Source organism: Caretta caretta, chromosome 2 (genome assembly GCF_965140235.1).
Source record: "Caretta caretta isolate rCarCar2 chromosome 2, rCarCar1.hap1, whole genome shotgun sequence".
Classification (NCBI taxonomy): domain Eukaryota; kingdom Metazoa; phylum Chordata; order Testudines; family Cheloniidae; genus Caretta; species Caretta caretta.
In genome coordinates, this window is record NC_134207.1 from 218198011 (window position 1) to 218218106 (window position 20096).

The 20096-nt window shown below is 38.1% G+C and overlaps 1 protein-coding gene across 1 annotated transcript in view; it reads right to left on the reverse strand.

Moving 5' to 3' along the window:
• Positions 1 to 1116: 1116 nt before the first annotated feature.
• PHF14 (PHD finger protein 14) overlaps positions 1117 to 20096 on the reverse strand; it is a 285184-nt gene continuing 266204 nt past the window's right edge. The window contains exon 19 of the mRNA XM_048838246.2: positions 1117 to 1297. Within this exon, the coding sequence (XP_048694203.1) occupies positions 1223 to 1297 (75 nt within the window). The 3' untranslated portion in view covers positions 1117 to 1222. The remainder of the gene's footprint in view (positions 1298 to 20096) is intronic.

A 20096-nucleotide genomic window follows, 5' to 3' on the forward strand; every position in this document is an offset into this window, starting at 1 on the left:
CCTGAAATGGATAAAATGTTCATGCATGAGGGAAAAAGTAAATTAGCACCAACAACATGGTATATTAAGGAATATGCAGCATACCAGTGAAAGTGCAAGGTAGTAGAAAAGTGAAAAGGTCAACCTAAGGTTGGATTCTCCCACAGAAGTATATGAGTAATTCCCATTCTCTTCAATGAGTATTACTCATATCTTTGTGTCAAATTCATATGGTTCATTTGTAATGCTCCATACTGCTTTGCAGGAAACCTACATTTGGATTTCCCATACTAGTCTTTCATTGGCCAGCATGGACCAAAAAATCTTAAAGCAACATGCTTAACCTTGGTAAAGGAAGTGTTCTGAAGTCCTTGCTGCTCAGTTAAGGAGCAATGGTAAAGCAAGAAGTTTATCTAATCCTTTTCGATTAGAAGGACTGTGACAGAAGGATTAAAATTTGATGTGTAGATGAAATGGGAAATAATGGGGAAACCTCAATATTATCAAAGGTTTCAGAGTAACAGCCGTGTTAGTCTGTATTCGCAAAAAGAAAAGGAGTACTTGTGGTTAGTCTCTAAGGTGCCACAAGTACTCCTTTTCTTTTTGAGAATATTATCAAAGACACTGATCACCTGAGGGAGACAGAGTTTACACTGAGGAAAGTAATAATGCAGTATAAAACATTTCAAATGACTTGACATACAAGCAGATAAAATTGTCTGCATAGGAACATTCTTTTAGGAGATGCCTTGAAAACCATGCTTATCTTAATATTTAAGTTTTACTTCAGTGGCTTGTAAGAAGAAAAGTTTAGATACCAATTTAATTAGTCATGCATTTATCCAAATGCTTAAGTGTCAAATGCAAAGAACTATGCATCTATGCTCAGGGATACCTGAATGATTTTGAATTATTACTGCCCTTTCAGGATGTGCACTGCTTGGTATATTGAAAAAGTTTGACAAGTTTGAGTAGCAAATGTTATCAGTAAAGAGGATCACATTGCCCTTATGCATATATTTCTAAAAGCTTTTATATTTTTACAGGTATTCTGTACCAGTCTTGAAAACTCAACATTTTAATATAATCATAAACGTCGCCAAGAGCCACTTACACAATTCCTCAGTGCAGCATGAATTTTAATTTTCAATGACTTTATTGAGAATGTTCTGTAAATTTTACAATGAGAAACTTTAACTGCTGTTACACAACTTGCAAATATTTCAAACATGACAGCAATCTTCTATTTTTTTGAATTTTTCTGTTCCATGTTCAGGTCTTGGGATGGATTTTCTTCCTTAGCTTCATTTTCATCTTCCTATAAAACAAAATAAAAAACCATTACTGGAGTTGCTGAAGAGACATACATTCTGCAGAGCCGTTCGTATGTTCAAAAGAAACAAACACATATAGAAACAAACCTGTCCATACCTTTCTTTGAGACTCTTTTACATGACTGATAAACCCTGACGTTACAATAAGTACATAATTTTAATGATTAGAAATGTGATCTTAATCAAAAGTTAAATAGAAATTTTTTACCTGCAGCATCAACTAATTTAGCTGCTTTGAGACTCATTACACAAAGAAAGAAACCTCTAAAACATAAAAGGTGAAATTTGATGATATTTAAACTTTTGTAGTGGATACTATTTCATACCTCCCCTTGGTTCTTGACCGGAGGTTTCCACGAAATTGCTTTTAAAATGCAAGAACTTTCTTCACTGTCCTAGAAATTACTTTTGAATAGCATCTGCCATTGAAAAATGTTTCATTTTTTTTTTAGAACAGATACGTTTACTTCACCATTTGATAAAAGACAATAAATTTAACTTCAGAGACACTTTATGTGCTGCAGCATCGTATTTTTGTCCCATCTAGCATATTTTCTTGACAGGTCTGCCAATTTTCCAATTACTTGTACCACCATATGTTATCTGAAGATCAGTCAGGTCTAAAATAGGAAACATGAGCATGTCAGGCAGCAGCATGCTTACAATATTCTACAACTTCAACTCCAGGAGTAGGGCTCATAATTCACTCTGAACTCTTCTGGAGCATATTGAATAAATGAAGTGACATCATAATGCCTGCTTCCATAGGAATGAATAGTATCTTGTGTCCAATACGAAATGTTGACCTCCAAAGTATAAATTTTGGCATCTTAAAAAAATATTTCATGGGACATCTCAACAGAAACAGTCCTGCAAACACATTCACAATACAGACTGTCCTATCTTCAAACTGTTTGCATTTTGTTTTACAAAACAAGAAATCTTACTCAGTCTCAATAAAAAAAACAAACAAATAAACAAATTACACTGAAATGTGGGTGATATAAAGTGTTCTGGTTTACATGAAAACCCATTGCCAGGGATCAATGGTAGACAACCACTGCTACACAGAGGGAGGATTGTCTAATGGTTGGAATCCTAGCCTAGGTACAAGAGACCTAGGTTGTTTCCTGTTCTGCCGCAGGCTACCTGCGTGACCTTGGAAAAGTCACTTTGTCTCTCAGTACTTCAGTTCCCCATCTGTAAAATAGAAATAATAGCACTTTCCTAATTCACTGGTTTGTTGAGCATAAAAATATTAAATATTCTGAGGTGCTCAAATACTGTGGTAATGGGGCCCATAATACAGATAAATAGAGTATCAATGGAAACTACCTAGCTAAGTAAATATGGCCACGCATTTCACTATACGTAACATACATTTGCAGAGTTAGCTGTTCTATTTAGAAAGTACATAATACATTCTGCACATAAATCTCCCTCCCACACACACACACACACCTTGAAAGAAACATTTTGATTTACATTGCTTACTAAGGACCAAATGCAAATACATTCACTTTCATGAGCTATTTTTGCCAAGTAATTTCCATCCTGGTGGGAATGGAGTCCATGGCGCCTCAATCTCAGCGAGATTGAGGTACCATGAGATTTTTCACACAACACACAGTCAACATGTGGAACTCCTTCACAGAGCACGTTGTGAAGGCCAAGACTATAACAGGGTTAAAAAAAAGAACTAGAAATTCATGGAGGAAAGGTCCATCAATGGCTATTAGCCAGGATGGGCAGGGATGGTGTCCCTAGCCTCTGTTTGCGAGAAGCTGCGAATTGGAGACAGGGGATGGATCACTTGATGATTACTTGTTCTATTCATTCCTTCTGGGGCACCTGGCATTGGCCACCGTTGGAAGACAGGATACTGGGCTAGATGGGCTTTTGGTCTGACCAGGTATGGCCGTTCTTATGTTCTTAGAAGTCTCATATAGATATTGCTGAGAAGGGATGTGTACTGAGCTCAGAGGCACCTCATCACCCCAGGCAAGTGAGGCGCAGCCTAATAAAGCAATTCCCAAAAGCTACCGAATACATTTTGCATATTCTTTTTTATGTAGTTGATAGATAGATACAAATTTAAGGACAAATTGTGATTTGATTAAAATGTCACAACTCATTCTCTCCAGCAGTGAAACGCAACACTAGAAAGTTTGGAGAACATAGTGCTGTGTGAGGATCAACTCTTGGTATAGCTAATAGTGCTCCAAGAAGCTGCCTCGTTACCATGGCAATTTACCAGACCCAGGAGTCACTTTATAAGGGCATTGCTGTGGTAACTACCACTTGATGAGGCCATGGCAGAATTGTAGCAGCGAAGCCCAGGCTGCAGGGTTTTTTCTGCGGGATGGGGCGGGGGGAGGGACTGGGTAGGTTTTATCCAGTTTTTGTCTTCTGTGTCTGGGTGCCATTTACGGTTGCCAGGTGCCCAGTTTTCAGGAACCTGGGTCCCAAACCAAGAGTCCAGTTACTGCAGAGCAGAGGGAGGTACTGGGTCATTAACCCATGCCAGCTCCTGCTCAGCCAGGATCACCTCCTACTTGCAAGCAGGCTCCTTTAGATGATTCAGGGAGTGACGGGGGATGGGCTAGAGAGGAGTAAGAGATGGGGGCTGGGCCTTGGGGGGGAATAGGCAGAGAAGGGGGCAGGGCCTCAAGGGAAGAGGTGGAGCATGGGCAGGGTCTTGGGGGTGACCAGCAATTAGAAAGGTGGCAACCTTAGGGATGGGGTCTGAGCCCTACACCTCCACCATTGCCCTGCCGGTGCTTGACCAATGTGGGCCATAAGCAGGAATATTTTTGGCTCCCCCACACCACACAAACTAATAATGAATAGGGGGCCCCCTTGAGCTGCTCGGGGCCCTTGGCAATTGCTTAGTCTGCTTATGCCTAGTGCTGGTTCTACCCCACAGGGCAGGCCCCATGTGTGTGCATGAGAAGCTGCCACCAAGCCCCATACCAGTTCGGACAGCAGTGGTGGCTCCCAGGTCTGCCTGCTGTTTCTTCGCTATAAATAAGGTAAGCTTTTAATAGCTACTACATTATATCTGCTGTGTATGTGTGTATAAATAGCTATTTTGTGATTTGTGCTTCAGTTGTCAAAAAACTCATGAGCTGCCACTGGCTGACCCTTGTGAGACGTCACATAATGGTTCAGATGAAGAAGACTGTTCGTGGATAGGATGTGTGCACCCTCCTGGTTCATTTGATTTAGTTCACTGGAGAAACACAGTGATCTGTTGTGGTGTTATGAGCAAATAACTGTTTTAGGGCTATCTTGACAACAGTTTCAATTATCTGGTAATGCTCCTCTTTGTTATTAATTATTTGGTCTTGTGTGTGGGCTACTTTGCCACTACAGTCTCTGGAATCAGTAGCTTCTGGAGATGAATTACTATAGTTTGCTTGATTTGATGCAATTATGAAAGCAGTATCCCCTTCTGTTTTAAGCAGGGAATGGTAGGCCCAAGACACTTCCAAGGTTTAACCTCATGCTGAAGATAAAGGATAGCCTGGGACTAGAAACAAACGTGGAGAAGCCCATGGTCACATGATGACTATGAGTCTTGAGCTAACGTGTAAAATGTGTTGTCTGCATGAGTGCTGAAGACAATAAATCATGGGGAATTAAAAAACAAAGTTTAGTAGAAGCTCTCTGAGTTCTTCTAGGCAGACAAGCAAGATGTTTCATTTCTGGGTGACTCATCTGTAGTGGAGCTGCAAGTTAGCATCACATATTTGTAAATTTTTAAAGGATTGTCCAAAGGTTCACCATTTTTCTAGTGCATGTGACTTTCACCCCCAAACAACCCGTCTCCCTTATTCTTTATCCTTTCCTGGCTGCCAGCACCCAACTCCCACTCTCCCCAACACTTACTCCTGCCCTGACATACCCTCTCCCAACTCTTCACCACACACTCCTCCTGTGATCCTACTTCTGAGCTCCTGCACATCTAACGAAGAAGCAGAGAGAGGCTTACAGGCAGGAACTACAGGGAAAGAAGAGGGTAACCTCACTTGACATTCTCTCTGAGACCCAAGGGAGGGATAGGTATCAGGGGATTTTTATTATCTCCAGGGGCAAACAAGAAGTTGTGAAAATTTCACTTTGTGCAAGTACAAATGGTAAAGGTAAAAATGATATGAATTTTTAGTGAGTTTTTAGCATCACTGGAACAAATTAAGCTGCTTTGTACCAGCTCCCCTTTATTTCTCTACAAAGTGCTTTAACTTTAACCTAGAGGGACCACCTCTAGAAGGTAGTTAATTCCATATTCATTCAGTCCATGGCCTCTCTGCTGAGACTGACATGGGTGCTAATTAATGTCAACTGCGATAGCAATTTTTGTGATGTGCATTCCTATTAATTTGGAAGTTATATGTGATTGCCAGGTTACTTGGAATGGATCTGGACCAGCATTCCAGATATATTAACAATCCCCTGACCTGGCAGGTCCCACTATCCCTTCAGTTTGTTAACTGGCTATTACAGTAAAATTATAGTTTCCATACAATTTTTGAAAACACGATTTCTTGTACTTCAGGAAGATTTCTTATTATATACAGAGTATTTAACTGGTTGCGGTTTCTAAAGTCATTCACAATATTTGAATTTTCAGCTAAGTGGACTATTTAGCCTAATTATCAAGGAGTGATGCTGAATAGACTGAAGATTAAACATGTTTAATGTATTTGCTTTACTAATTACCACCTACAGTTATACAGCTTCTCATCATTAAGGAACCCACACTATATGGAGTTCACTCACCAACAATTGGAACACACCAACTGTTCTACACTAGCAAGACTGAGTTTTCTCATGAGAGACAGTGAAGAGGCATTTTTGCAGGGCAAATCTTAGGTGGGAACAATAATTACCCAATAGAAAGTCTTTTATTTTTAAGGTTTCAGAGTAGCAGCCGTGTTAGTCTGTATTCGCAAAAAGAAAAGGAGTACTTGTGGCACCTTAGAGACTAACCAATTTATTTGAGCATAAGCTTTCATGAGCTACAGCTCATTCAAAACCAGTCCAGGTTGGCAGACAACGTTCATACCATTGGTGGCTATTTAGTGGCTTCTGGTAAATGGTCACATGCTAGTTTCCAATGGACAGATGCTCTGCCATCACAAAATTTATTCTCATAACTAGCATTAGTGATTCACATTTCTACTATTTTCCTTTTGCTTATTTTAACCATCCTGCTTACAGCCTAGTATATTCTAATAGATTTTTAAACTGTACAGGCTTTAGAAAAGCTTGAGATGGAATATTCTCATATTAGGGTTCATATATAAAAAGATTGACGTAATTGTTATTAATAGATGGCAAAGATCAAATTCACCCTAGTTTCTACCGTTTTCACCTACTGATAACAACAGGTCCAAATTCTGAAAAAGCCCATGTGAACAAATGTCTTGCAATAGTCTCCTAAAATATCCTTTAACGCAGGCTCTGGTGGCTTGTAAGAGAGAACTAGTTCTAGAGCTAATGCTCTGTTCCAAGATTGTAATCCCACCCACACCTAGGAGTTCCACTTCAGGGACAGACAGTAACTTCTCTCTGGCTCACTTCAATTGCTAAAATGACATCTCAGATGGCAAGGTCTCCCAGGTCATTCCAGGCTTTATAGTGTGGTTCATATGGTAACCAACATCCTGAATTGCAGTAATAAATGAAATTGGGAGCCAATACAGAGCACACAATGAGTTTAATGGTAATTTAAGTTAACAGCACCAAAATATATGAAGCATATTTACATTTAACAGCCCTAGAATTACTTTCACATTGAAATAAATTAAGATTTCTTGTCTGTAATTGCTGTTCTTTTATGGTTGTGATAATAACAGATCAAACTCCTCCGTCTACACACAGTAACTGGGATCTGATGGCTCAGACGGATAAACTGGGTCCAAGAAGTTAAAAATAGGGGCCTAAAATCCATATTTTAAAAGCTGAGAAAGGGAGAGGAGGAGGTATAGCCATGCAAATTGGGGGCATAGGCAGCATGTCATACCCACAACTATCCTTAGACTAAAGAAAAGTGACAGGAAAAATGGGTCAGATAGAGTTGGTGAGAAATTGAATTACAACCACTATCCTTGGAGAATTATAGGTACCAGTATGTTATTTTCACTTCTACAAAGCTGCTAATTATGACAGAAACACCGCCAAGAAAATAAAAAGCTTAAAGGGTGTCTTCTTTACTGAACACATGTGAGCATGTATAAAAATAAAAGCAAAATGAACTCTCATAAATTCATGTCACCTCGAGCCCATTTACAGGGAAGGGTGAGAGTAAGAAAAAGCTGCAGTTCATATATAAGAAAGAACACCACACAGAGTTTTGAGTGTTCCTTTTTTTATCCCTTTCACTCAAAAACATGTCACTTTCTTGATGGTCCCATTAGCTGGCTATCTGAAGTCTTGAAGAAAAAAAATGAATCAGACAGTTACTAACTTCACAGGAAATTAGAGACAATTCTATATATAGAACATATCATACAGCATCCGTCTATTCAGTGTGCTATGAGACACAATGTTATAGATTTGTGCTCTAAAGCATACCTATAATTTGCCCTTCTGTATATGTAATATGTAAGAAAAAATATGAAAACTCTAAACCTACAGTTTCATGACAAAGAATAGTAAGGAATGTGTTGTTATGTATCAAGAAGGAGAGACAGACATCTAAATACCCTACCTGTTTCTACTACACAGAAATATCTAATAGGATAAAGATACCAATTTTGTGATGCACAAAATTTAAGATAGATTAAAAGCCCAACAGGTAGCTATTAGTATAATATTATGGACATCCCAACAAGGGGGAAAGTAACATCTGACCTGCAATACAGTAGTACAACAAAGAATGTCTAAAAGCTTAATTGTGGAAAGGCATATTCTAGAACTTGACTGTGGAAGAACTACCATGATTTGTGGATTAAGGTACTATTCAGCATTGGTAAGGGTGTCAGGGTGGCCACTACAATTAGACTCCAAAGATATCAAAAATATAGAGTACTTCCAACTTTAACAACCAAAAAGTATTGAAAATTGACTAGTTAGTGGCTAGAAACCTAACAGAAAAAGAGTACTTACTCTATTCAAGAGCAAGGAAAATAATCCTGGTATATTCTCCAAAAGAATGGAAGATGTTACACAGAGAAAACGCATAAATAGAAGAACTGCAGAGCTGTTCATCCTGACAGTTCATCTGACCTGGATCTTATGGAGGTCACAAGCACACCAAAGGAGCATTGTGAAGCTTGATCAAAATATGCCCTTCCTGATTAACATGCTAATACAGGCAGTACAGGGTAACTCACCACTGGAATAGGGGTGGAATAGGCCATCTCAGCAGAAACAAAGCAGCTTTACACATTGGTGTACACTGAAGACAATCAGTGAAGGGACTTGATGCAGATGAGGTCCTTGGGAACCTATCTTTGCTATCCCTGTTGCAAGACACTGCTGCACTGAGTGTCAAGAGGCACTAAAGCCTACAATTGGGAATGGCCTTGAGTTTTAAGTTTGTCAAAGCAACAACTTCTGAGTGACCTCTGAAACTCATTACAAGGTATTGATAAGTGCCCAGCTCAAGACATGATGGTCCCCTAATTAAGACAGTGCTGACGCATGCAACCCTTTCCCAGCTTGCACATAACACTACCTACTTCTATAATTTTGACACAACTGTTCATTTAAATAACTATGGCTACTCACTAACACTAGCCCTATAGAAGTATCTACATATCCTGTATGCATAAGCCACATTGACTGGTACTTAAAATCTTTTGTTTCCCTTTCCCCTTAACTTTTTTTGTTTTTACTGGAGCACTTAAGGTTCAGTAGCAGTTCTTTTCAGAGCAAAGTGACTATCTGAGAACATTCCTTTACTAAGATCTGAGCTATAATATTTATGTCATTAAAGTCTGAGGTAGAAGCCAGATATTTTATCAGTTACATCACACAGACTCTGTTAATCAAAGCATCTTTACTGAGATGAAGGTAAAATCTATCTTTAAACATTTTCAAGGTTCTTCCCACATACCTCATCAGGAAGGGATTTCAGAAGCTGCTGTGGTTTTTCTTTTTGTGTTAAATTCCTATTTATTTTCAGCATAAAAGGCCAAATTTGGAGAAAAGTGGCTACAGATTCAGAGATAAATTAGTCTAACTAGTAAGCCAGCAAAGACAGAGAGAGACCATCATGTGCTGAAGTGCATAAGCTATTTTTCTTCCAAAACCTGTAATCTTCTCAAAAAGTATAACTGACAAATCTTATAAAGAAGGGTAGTACAGGAATATGGAATATTAGTAGAGCAGTTCTTTACCAGTAGATATTAGAAGCAAATATAAATTTCTTATGATAGATGGCAGGTTTGTCACTGCAGCTATGCAATGATAAGGCAGCTGTTTGTTTCCCAAGGAAAGGAGACCCTTGCTACATGGATCATTTTCACAGTGACAGCCTCGACAAGTTTGACATTTGCTTCATGAAGTATTCTGAAGCAGCCATCAAGAAAATGCACCCGCTGGGATCACTGGAAAGCTGACAGTCTTACCTTTTAATGTATATCTCCATTAATTCTTACTGTCAAACCCTACCAATTTCCTACAACAAAATCTTTGCAGATCTGATATAATGGAAGCTATGAATGAACTAACCATTTTAATGTAAGCAAACATGACATCAATTAACTGGTTGCAGTTCCCTGACTTCATTTTGTTCAGTAAAAAGAGCAAAGCTAAAGGGATGATGAATATTGTTTCCAAAGGAGTACCTAAATTATGTAGTAAATAGCATCGTACTCTAGGTGGCAATGCAAGACCAAGAGAATTATTTTTCTAACAAAGAGCTTATTTAAGATTTACAAGCAGCTGCATGTTTATGTCAAAACAAACCCCTTTAACTTATAATGGTACAAGAACTTTAAGTATTTAAAATAGTTTGTCAGTGTTCCGTATTTTCCATCTATTTGCTTCTAATTTTGATTAAAGGGATAAATGTGCCATTGCAAGATTCCTTACAGCCAAATTTCACTTAATGCTCACTATAGCACTAGGATTTTATGCCAGCTTTCAAACCCTCCATCTGTTTCTCCCTCTTGGTACGAGGCAGCCATTCCATTCAGTGGCCCCTTTGGCTGACTGCCACTGCAGTTGGTATTTTCAGCTGGGTAGGTGGTGCTTGGAACCAAACAGTTGTCTTGCAAGTTCAGCTGATTCTAATTTGTAGAAAGTATTAAGAAAATGTTTGTTCTTTAGCCATCTGAATCTGCCTTAACTTTTGAAAGCATTAGATTTACATAGTTTAAACCTTATGAACAAACGCTTATATAGTGTTATGGATCTAAAAGACAACTATTAATTAAATGCAAAATGACTTAAGAAGCATTGCCCTGTCTGTGTACAAAGGTATTCTCCATTAATTTTCTCTTAAGTCTTGGAGTGTGTACTTGTTTTAACTTCCAAGCAAGAATTTGGCATTATTATGAGTATACTTGCAAAAAGCCATCTCCTAACCATTCAGTTTCACACTCACATATGCAGCTATACAGTCAATAAATAATATTTTTATATTAATGTGATCTTAGTAGATTTTTTATGAAGTAGAAAAGCATGATCAAAGGATCTTCAGTTTCTATATTACCTGAATGTTACATTGCTAAATAAAGAATAACCATCCATAGACTAATAATGCATGTGTTACAAATATTTCTAAAAAGTACAGTACTTTCAATCCTTTATTTATTCCAATTAAATTCTCTTCATTTAAATTGTACATTTGCTACAGCAGAGTGAATCTTCAACCTTTTTGTGCTTATATTCTTGACGCTAAGAGCAAGTGCAGCTATCTGGTGTACTTATAATAGGTGTACAAGGACAGAAAGCTGCTAAATCCCCACACTGAAGAGCTAATATTTTATTTTAACCTATTCCATTTTTTAAAAAGTCCCATTTAAATAAAATCCTTAAGAACTTATTTTCAACTGTTTTTAACTACTTTCCTAAATAAGCCTGAGTATACAGTCTTTTAGCAAGAGGTCTCAACACTATTTTAATTCTCTTCAAAATACTTAATGACATTAAAAAGCAAAGCATATGCAGATACATAATATAAAATACTTCCTCAAACTATAGTCAAGAATTTTATAGACTTAAGACACACAAAGGAAATCACCTTAAATACCACTGAAGTGCATGTTTTAAACTGCAAGAGAAATTTAACATAATACCTCTGCATAATACATTTATCTCAATAACTGAAAAAATATTGACCATAATGAAAATGTTTTAGGTAAAATGAGTGCACTGCATGCTTCTGACCAAAATTAATTAGAGTTTTAATGTTTTACAATTCCACCATAATTCTTTAAATGGTGCATTTATTTCATAGTAATAAAAACTCGGTTCATTAAGTAAAGTTCAAAATCCGTGTTATGCGCTACATTTAACAACCTTTGCCCCTTTTCTTCTGTATTTCTTGATTCAGTTTTCCAATGCATTGAATAAGCAATCGAGGAACACAATTAAATTTCATGACTCTGCATATCTGGGATTCTTATTTCATTTAATACAAAGGGCAATTAATCTACCATTATACACTGAATTCTAATGTTAGTGGGCCATGATAAATACTGAAATGAACATACAGGAAATGCTTAATTAAATTACTGTAAAAAGCAGAATCAAAGTTTTCCTTGTGACAGGAGAAAATGCATATTTAATTAGAAAAATATCTAAAGATGGATTATGAATTTAAAGTAATTTGAGAACTCTTAGCAAACCCAGCTGAAATGTGTGCAGTACATGTGGCAGCTAACAATATATGAACTAGTGAAGAGAGATTTTCTCCCATTTTTCCCCTCATCTCTTACTCTAAAATATGGTATCCTTCTATGTAGTGAATACTGCAACATGGTGATGTCAGAAAACTACACAATAAAAGTCTTTGTATCTTTTGGAATGTATGTATTTTTAAATCAACCTGTTAATGAAGAATGAGAGAAGGGGCACAAACCTGTGGTGTTAGAGGGAGTGGAAAAGATATAGGAACATTCAAAGTCTGTACTACAGAGAAGGATAAGAAGAGGAAGACAAGGCAGACTGAAGGAACAGATTTTTCTTTTTTTTAAGCATGTATTACATGCAACTCCTGCCCACATAAATAATGGCTGTGCCATTCTCTCGTTATGACATGAACAAACCAATCTAGCTTTACTCTTGTGGTTTATGATGTTATCAGAAACGCCAGCGGAATTACAGATTTATTATATATTGTACCGATCTGAGTATTTTATGTCTTCTTATTACTGGAAGCATTAATACTCCTTTAGCTAAAAGTTACACTTACAAATCAGTTGTGAGAGGATAGGACAAATTCTGGCTGCCCAGTGCAAAAAAATCCCTAGATGTTTTTTCACCCCTGCTCTACTTCCCTCATCATAACCCATGTGGAAGCCACCTTGTACTCCTTCTGCAACATGCGCTGCAAGGGTCAAATTTGCCCACTGAAGTCAATGAGAGTTGTTTCACTAATTTCAGTGTGCAATGGATCAGGTCCCAAAGAAGTATTCTAGAGCATGGACTAGCCCACATCTTTATGTATGTATATCCCTAATCTAGCAATGAAAACTATGAAAACCTTCCATGTCCCATGGTTTTAATATGGGGGTGGAGGAGGGAACATTGGCAATCAGAATGTGGATGTACTTTTGCAGCATCCGAGAGCCTCCAGGGAGTCAGAATTTGGACTTTCATATGTAGACTTAAAAACTACAAATACCTTATATTTAGGAAGAAACCTCCTCTTATCTATTTGAATTCAAGGGTCTACCTACAAAATTTCATTACATCAAATACATGTGAATATGATATGTCAAATACACTACTTTATATTTAAATGTATATAATACACTATTACAAATAGTTTACATTTAATTTATCTTTTATTATAACGGTCTTTGAGGCAAGGAGCATGTCCACCTCTGTGTTAATGAGGGGCTATCATCCTGCTCTTATTGGGGTCTCTGGGTATAATATAAATATTAGACAGACACCTGTTCATTATTATTGATCATCAGATCTTACAAGGGAAAGACAGGTTTCAGAGTAGCAGCCATGTTAGTCTGTATTCGCAAAAAGAAAAGGAGTACTTGTGGCACCTTAGAGACTAACCAATTTATCTGGGAATAAGCTTTCGAGACAGAACCTTAATTTCAATGGGACTATTCATACATTCCAATTAAGCATGTATGTGCGTTCTGAGCTGAGATCTTAATAGTTTTTTTTTTAAAAAAGGTTCACATTCAAGTTTAAGGTAACATTAGGGGTCTTGCTTGAATCCCTGAGTAAGCCTGGAAAATCCATGTTCTAGTTAAAATTCCACTTGTGTTTCTGTGTCCTTAAAAGTCCCATGAATGCTTTTTTCTTATTGTTTGATTCACAGGATGACTATCTTACATTTAGGACTCTGTCTTGATCTATGTAGTTTAGTTTTGCTATGTGTTAAAAATCAGCTGCATGTCTGACTAGAAGCTGATTTTAGAAGGTATGTGGAAATACTCAATTATGTAACAAATTTTAAAAAACAAGCCCTTTAGTACAGTTACTGCTGAAATTAATGAGCAGAGTAGATTAGAGTTTCTACTTCTTATCCAGTGTATACAACACAAGCTTAAATATCTACTGAGGCACAAAATCACATTACATTCATATGAATTAAAAGTTATGTGCTATAATATTTTACTTATTCCTATAGTGCTTTGATAGACTTTATTTCAAAGCTGTAAGCAAATATACAGCCCTAGGTAAAATGATCAGATTTGTTTGCTGTTAGATATCCTTCTTGCTTTCACAGATTTATTAATTAAAATGAAAAGAAATATGGGGTTCAATCAACGAGCACTGTTTACTTACAGGTTCAGAGTAGCAGCCGTGTTAGTCTGTATTCGCAAAAAGAAAAGGAGTACTTGTGGTACCTTAGAGACTAACAAATTTATTTGAGCATAAGCTTTCGTGAGCTACAGCTACTGCATGCATCCGATGAAGTGAGCTGTAGCTCACGAAAGTTCATGCCCAAATAAATTTGTTAGTCTCTAAGGTGCCACAAGTACTCCTTTTCTTTTTACTGTTTACTTAGTTTGCTGAACTAGCCCTAAGTAAACAAAGGTTAGACAAACATGTTGCCTAAATAAAGATTAGACATGTATGTTAATATATATGTCCTACAGGATTATAGTAAACTGGAAGTAATTTATACACATGAAATAAGAACATTAACACTAAGTTAGGGCCACATCCTTTTCTCTGCTTCCATGAATGCAAGGAAGCCAAAAGAGCTGAAATCTGCAGTATGCTCCCATCTTCCCCGGGACATCACAGAAGCTTCTCCACTGAAGGTGTAGAGGGTCCAGGCTCTGTGGGTTCTTTGGCAGGATTAGGATGAGCAGCAGGTCTGTACATCCAGTTGGGAGATAATTCTGCTACAATCAGCATTAACTCTTGTAGCCTCTCCTCAGTGGTTGCCCCTGTGCCTCTGAGGGGAAGGGAGTCAGGGAACGGAACTGCTGCCAGAGAGTGGCAAGGCTAATGGGGCACTTACAGAAAGGTACAGGGACTTCACAGCTACCTTCATTTCTGCATGAATCATAGAATCATAGAATATCAGGGTTGGAAGGGACCTCAGGAGGTCATCTAGTCCAACCCCCTGCTCAAAGCAGGACCAATCCCCAACTAAATCATCCCAGCCAGGGCTTTGTCAAGCCTGACCTTAAAAACTTCTAAGGAAGGAGATTCCACCACCTCCCTAGGTAACGCTTTCCAGTGTTTCACCACCCTCCTAGTGCAAAAGTTTTTTCTAATATCCAACCTAAACCTCCCCCACTGCAACTGGAGACCATTACTCCTTGTTCTGTCATCTGCTACCACTGAGAACAGTCTAGAGCCATCCTCTTTGGAACCCCCTTTCAGGTAGTTGAAAGCAGCTATCAAATCCCCCCTCATTCTTCTCTTCCACAGACTAAATAAGCCCAGTTCCCGCAGCCTCTCCTCATAAGTCATGTGTTCCAGTCCCCTAATCATTTTTGTTGCCCTCTGCTGGACTCTTTTCAATTTTTCCACATCCTTCTTGTAGTGTGGGGCCCAAAACTGGACACAGTACCCCAGGTGAGGCCTCACCAATGTCGAATAGAGGGGAACGATCACGTCCCTCGATCTGCTGGCAATGCCCCTACTTATACATCCCAAAATGCCATTGGCCTTCTTGGCAACAAGGGCACACTGTTGACTCATATCCAGCTTCTCGTCCACTGTAACCCCTAGGTCCTTTTTTGCAGAACTGCTGCCGAGCCATTTGGTCCCTAGTCTGTAGCGGTGCATGGGATTCTTCCATCCTAAGTGCAGGACTCTGCACTTGTTCTTGTTGAACCTCATCAGATTTCTTTTGGCCCAATCCTCTAATTTGTCTAGGTCCCCCTATATCCTATCCCTACCCTCCAGCGTATCTACCTCTCCTCCCAATTTAGTGTCATCTGCAAACTTGCTGAGGGTGCAATCCATACCATCCTCCAGATCATTAATGAAGATATTGAACAAAACTAGCCCGACAACCGACCCTTGGGGCACCCCACTTGATACCGGCTGCCAACTAGACATGGAGCCATTGATCACTACCCGTTGAGCCCGACAATCTAGCCAGCTTTCTATCCACCTTATAGTCCATTCATCCAGCCCATACTTCTTTAACTTGCTGGCAAGAATACTGTGGGAGACCGTGTCAAAAGCTTTGCTAAAGTCAAGGAACAACACGTCCACTGCTTTCCCCTCATCCACAGAGCCAGTTATCTCGTCATAGAAGGCAATTAGATTTGTCAGGCATGACTTGCCCGTGGTGAATCCATGCTGACTGTTCCTGATCACTTTCCTCTTCTCTAAGTGCTTCAGAATTGATTCCTTGAGGACCTGCTCCATGATTTTTCCAGGGACTGAGGTGAAGCTGACTGGCCTGTAGTTCCCAGGATCCTCTTTTTTCCCTTTTTTGAAGATGGGCACTACATTAGCCTTTTTCCAGTCGTCCGGGACTTCCCCTGATCGCCATGAGTTTTCAAAGATAATGGCCAGTGGCTCTGCAATCACATCCGCCAACTCCTTTCGCACTCTCGGATGCAGTGCATCCGGCCCCATGGACTTGTGCTCGTCCAGCTTTTCTAAATAGACCCGAACCACTTCTTTCTCCACAGATCCATGGATCCATCTATTGCCTTAGGGGACGAAATTCCTGATTCTCAGGAGTGCAAACTCTTCACCCACCAATGAATGAGTAGTATGAATGTCTGTGTTGAAATTTATAGTTTCCTATGCACATTTTTTCCATGTAGTGGTAATGCCTTAATTCTTATCCAGATATTTCTGTTAAAAATATTCCTTTGTGTGAGGAAAAAAACTATGACACTATCCTAGCATACATTTTATATGAGACATTTCTACTATTGTCCAACTTAACAAAATATTGTAGCCTTTGAACTTTTTGTCCCCATAATCTATTTCTAAAACTGAAGTAAATCTATAATCCCCGCCCCCTTAGTCTTCATTCAATCTTCCCCTCCAGAGGAATCTTTCATACGATTTCCTCCAAAGCTGTCCACAAATTTCCTTAAAGAGTATTATGGCAATCAATCACCAAGACTTTTCCCACATCCAATTAACATGGACCTATTAAGTTTGTTGGACACAATGGATCAGGAATACAACAATTCAGCTGTGGGGATGGAAATACGGAGTAAATTTTTGACAGTGAGGGTAATTAACCATTATAACAATTTACCAAAGGTTATGGTGGATTCTTCATCACTAGCAATGTTTTTCTAACAGATATGCCCTAGGAATTATTTAGGGGAAGTTCTGTGGCCTGTGTTGTACAGGAAATCAGACAAGATGATCACAATAGTCCCTTCTGGTCCTGGAATCTATGAATCTATAAGCAGAGTAGGGAGGCTATGGATTTGGGAGTTGGTGTTGAGTTGTTTAAGAGGTAAGGGTTGTGGTTTCCTCCCCCATCATAGGGGTGCTGAGAGCCACTGAACCAAACTGTAAACCCTGTAAATGATGGAAACCACTTCAAGACAGGGGGTGGGGAGCACCCCTAGTTCTAGCACCTATGCCCCCCATGTTAATATGGTTTTGGGTTTTTTTTTAATTCTATTACTTTACTTGAAAATAATGCCTATAGCCCTGGTGTTTGCGGGGTCAGGGCCCATATGAGTAGTAAATAAATAGAGAAGTTTGAGTCAACTATTAAATTTAATGTACCAAAGCTTAACTATTAATCGACTCAAACATTTAACAACTAAAGCAATATGTATTCAAATATAATAAATTCACTTCAATCTCCCTTCCAGTCCTCTGTGTTCTGATATCTAGTATTTTTGTGTGTCACCATTCTATTCCTTGGGTAGGTTTGGGGAGCGAATATATTTGTGAGAATAGCAATTACACGTAACTAAGTCTTACTGTAGTTCTATGCTTTGTTTAAAACACTGACAAATCTTCAATGCATACATTGTTTAAGCTTTGTACTATTACTTTCTGCACCACAAAAAGAATAAAGAATAAAATATCTTTAATATTAATGAATAATGAATACATTTTTATATTATACCAAAATAAATGTGTGCCTACTGCAAACAATATAACACCCATTCATTTAAGCACTATTATAGGTAAAATTTACTCTGGCGGAAATTTGTATGAGTAATATATACCTCAAAAAATTCACTATTAACCTTCACACAAAAAAATCTGTCAGTCAACATTTTCTAGTTAATCTGGAAGAAGACAAGTCACCTGTCAAAATGTCAAATCAAATCCAAAGGCAGACCTTGCCCTAGTCTAGACATCTGTGATGAAGAGGGCTCCTAACCTATATTTCTATGCACCTCTCTCTGATAAATCTAGAGACTGTTGTTCCACTATACTGGATCAAAGGTGTCTAGCAGTTTGAGATCAGCACACACACGCAAAACCTTGTTAAAAGATTTAGGGGAAAAAACACTTAGATGTGATTCAATTACTGTAAGGCAACAATGAAAAAAATGATACCTAAAACTAGGCACAATTTGACTATAACTAATTAGAGTTCTGCTTTTTTATGGCAGTACAGCCCATTACATAGCCCATATTACAAATCACTATTTATCATCATTAGGGAAAACTCTTCATGCAACTTTATCATTTCCATTCCTCCAAAATCTATTCACTCAGAAGATTTTTTTGCCTTACATATTGCAATATCTCAATGCCACTACTCTTCAGAATGTATTACGGGCAACATCATGCAAACACTTACACATATAACTTTAGAAACGTAAGTGGTCCAACTGTACTCAAATGAGATCAGCACAAAGTTGTCCAATTTAACTCTGGTACTACTGACTTGAGAAAAGTTGTTCATATGAGCATCTGCAGGATTGGTTCCTAACTGAGCTCAATATTTATCTTGAAGAGATGCATGGTCATGGATGTGGTTTAATCCTGTGGGTACTTAACAGAATTATGTTTTATAAGATCTTTCATATAAGTGAGCATTATTTTAGAGAGTTATTTTTGCCTGACTAGATTTTGTTTCACATCATCTCTCATTTTCCTCAATGTTTCCCTACAATGTTAAACTTGCTAAATTAATATATTTTTATTATAAATACTATAGCATACCCGAACATGATGCCCACATACTCAATTTACTTAGTCATCATCTATTTTTTTGTCATTGGCTTTTCTCATTTTGCATATATATGAGCTCAGGGAACCTGATATGAAGATTCCAAAAACGAGGGGGCATTTCTTTTTTTTCTTTTGGTTGTTCCCTTCTATACCTGACAGTTTAAGTGAATTTACATCCATCTCCTTTCCTGCTTAAGCTCACAAAATACAAAATTGAGTTGAAAGATCTATAATCCTATGGGAAAAAAAGATTTGCATTTTTCTGGGGCAAACAGTCTCTGTAATTGATTCGCTGTACTTTTGTTACTTGCATCTGATGGAACCTGTGTTAACTGTATTTCTCTCTCACATATTCATATCTCCATCAGTATAATAAAATAAGAAATGCATAAGCATTTTACTTGCTACTGTAGCTTTTCCATTTGTTTTATACCATATTTAAATTTAGCAACAAACATATAATGATAGTGGTTGCTTAAAAGTAAAATAATAATTTAAAACATCTGATTATGATGAAAAGCAGCAAATACTGCATGTTAATATATATTGTTTCAAGCTGAATTTTAGTCTCTCTACAATGAACTGCTAATTTCCATAGCCCTGTGGTGCTCTCTTCACACACTTAACTGACACATCCATAGTGACACATTAATCATTGTGACTACAGCTGGGCTAAGCTATTTTCAATTCACATAATTTCAAGAAAATAAAACATGTGGGATGATATTTCTAAGAAAGGGAAAAACTGTGAAGTTTGTAGGCTATTCTCTCTCCAATTCCCTCAACTGACAGAAAAACTAGGCAAGACCTGAGCCGTGGAAGGTCTCTAGTCCCCTCCAAGACCTATACGTCCCCTTTTGTAAATTTCCAGCACCGTGATGAGGTGTAACTCCCACCAGCCACCGGCCTTGAATGAAGCCACAGCAACCTGTTAAAATAACATAATGGGTTCCAAAGCAACCCAAATAGAGTGAAATATTTTCCAAATTTCTGTGCTGAGGTTTCATGGAGTAGGTTCTGGCCCTTTTCATGACCATGTAATGCATA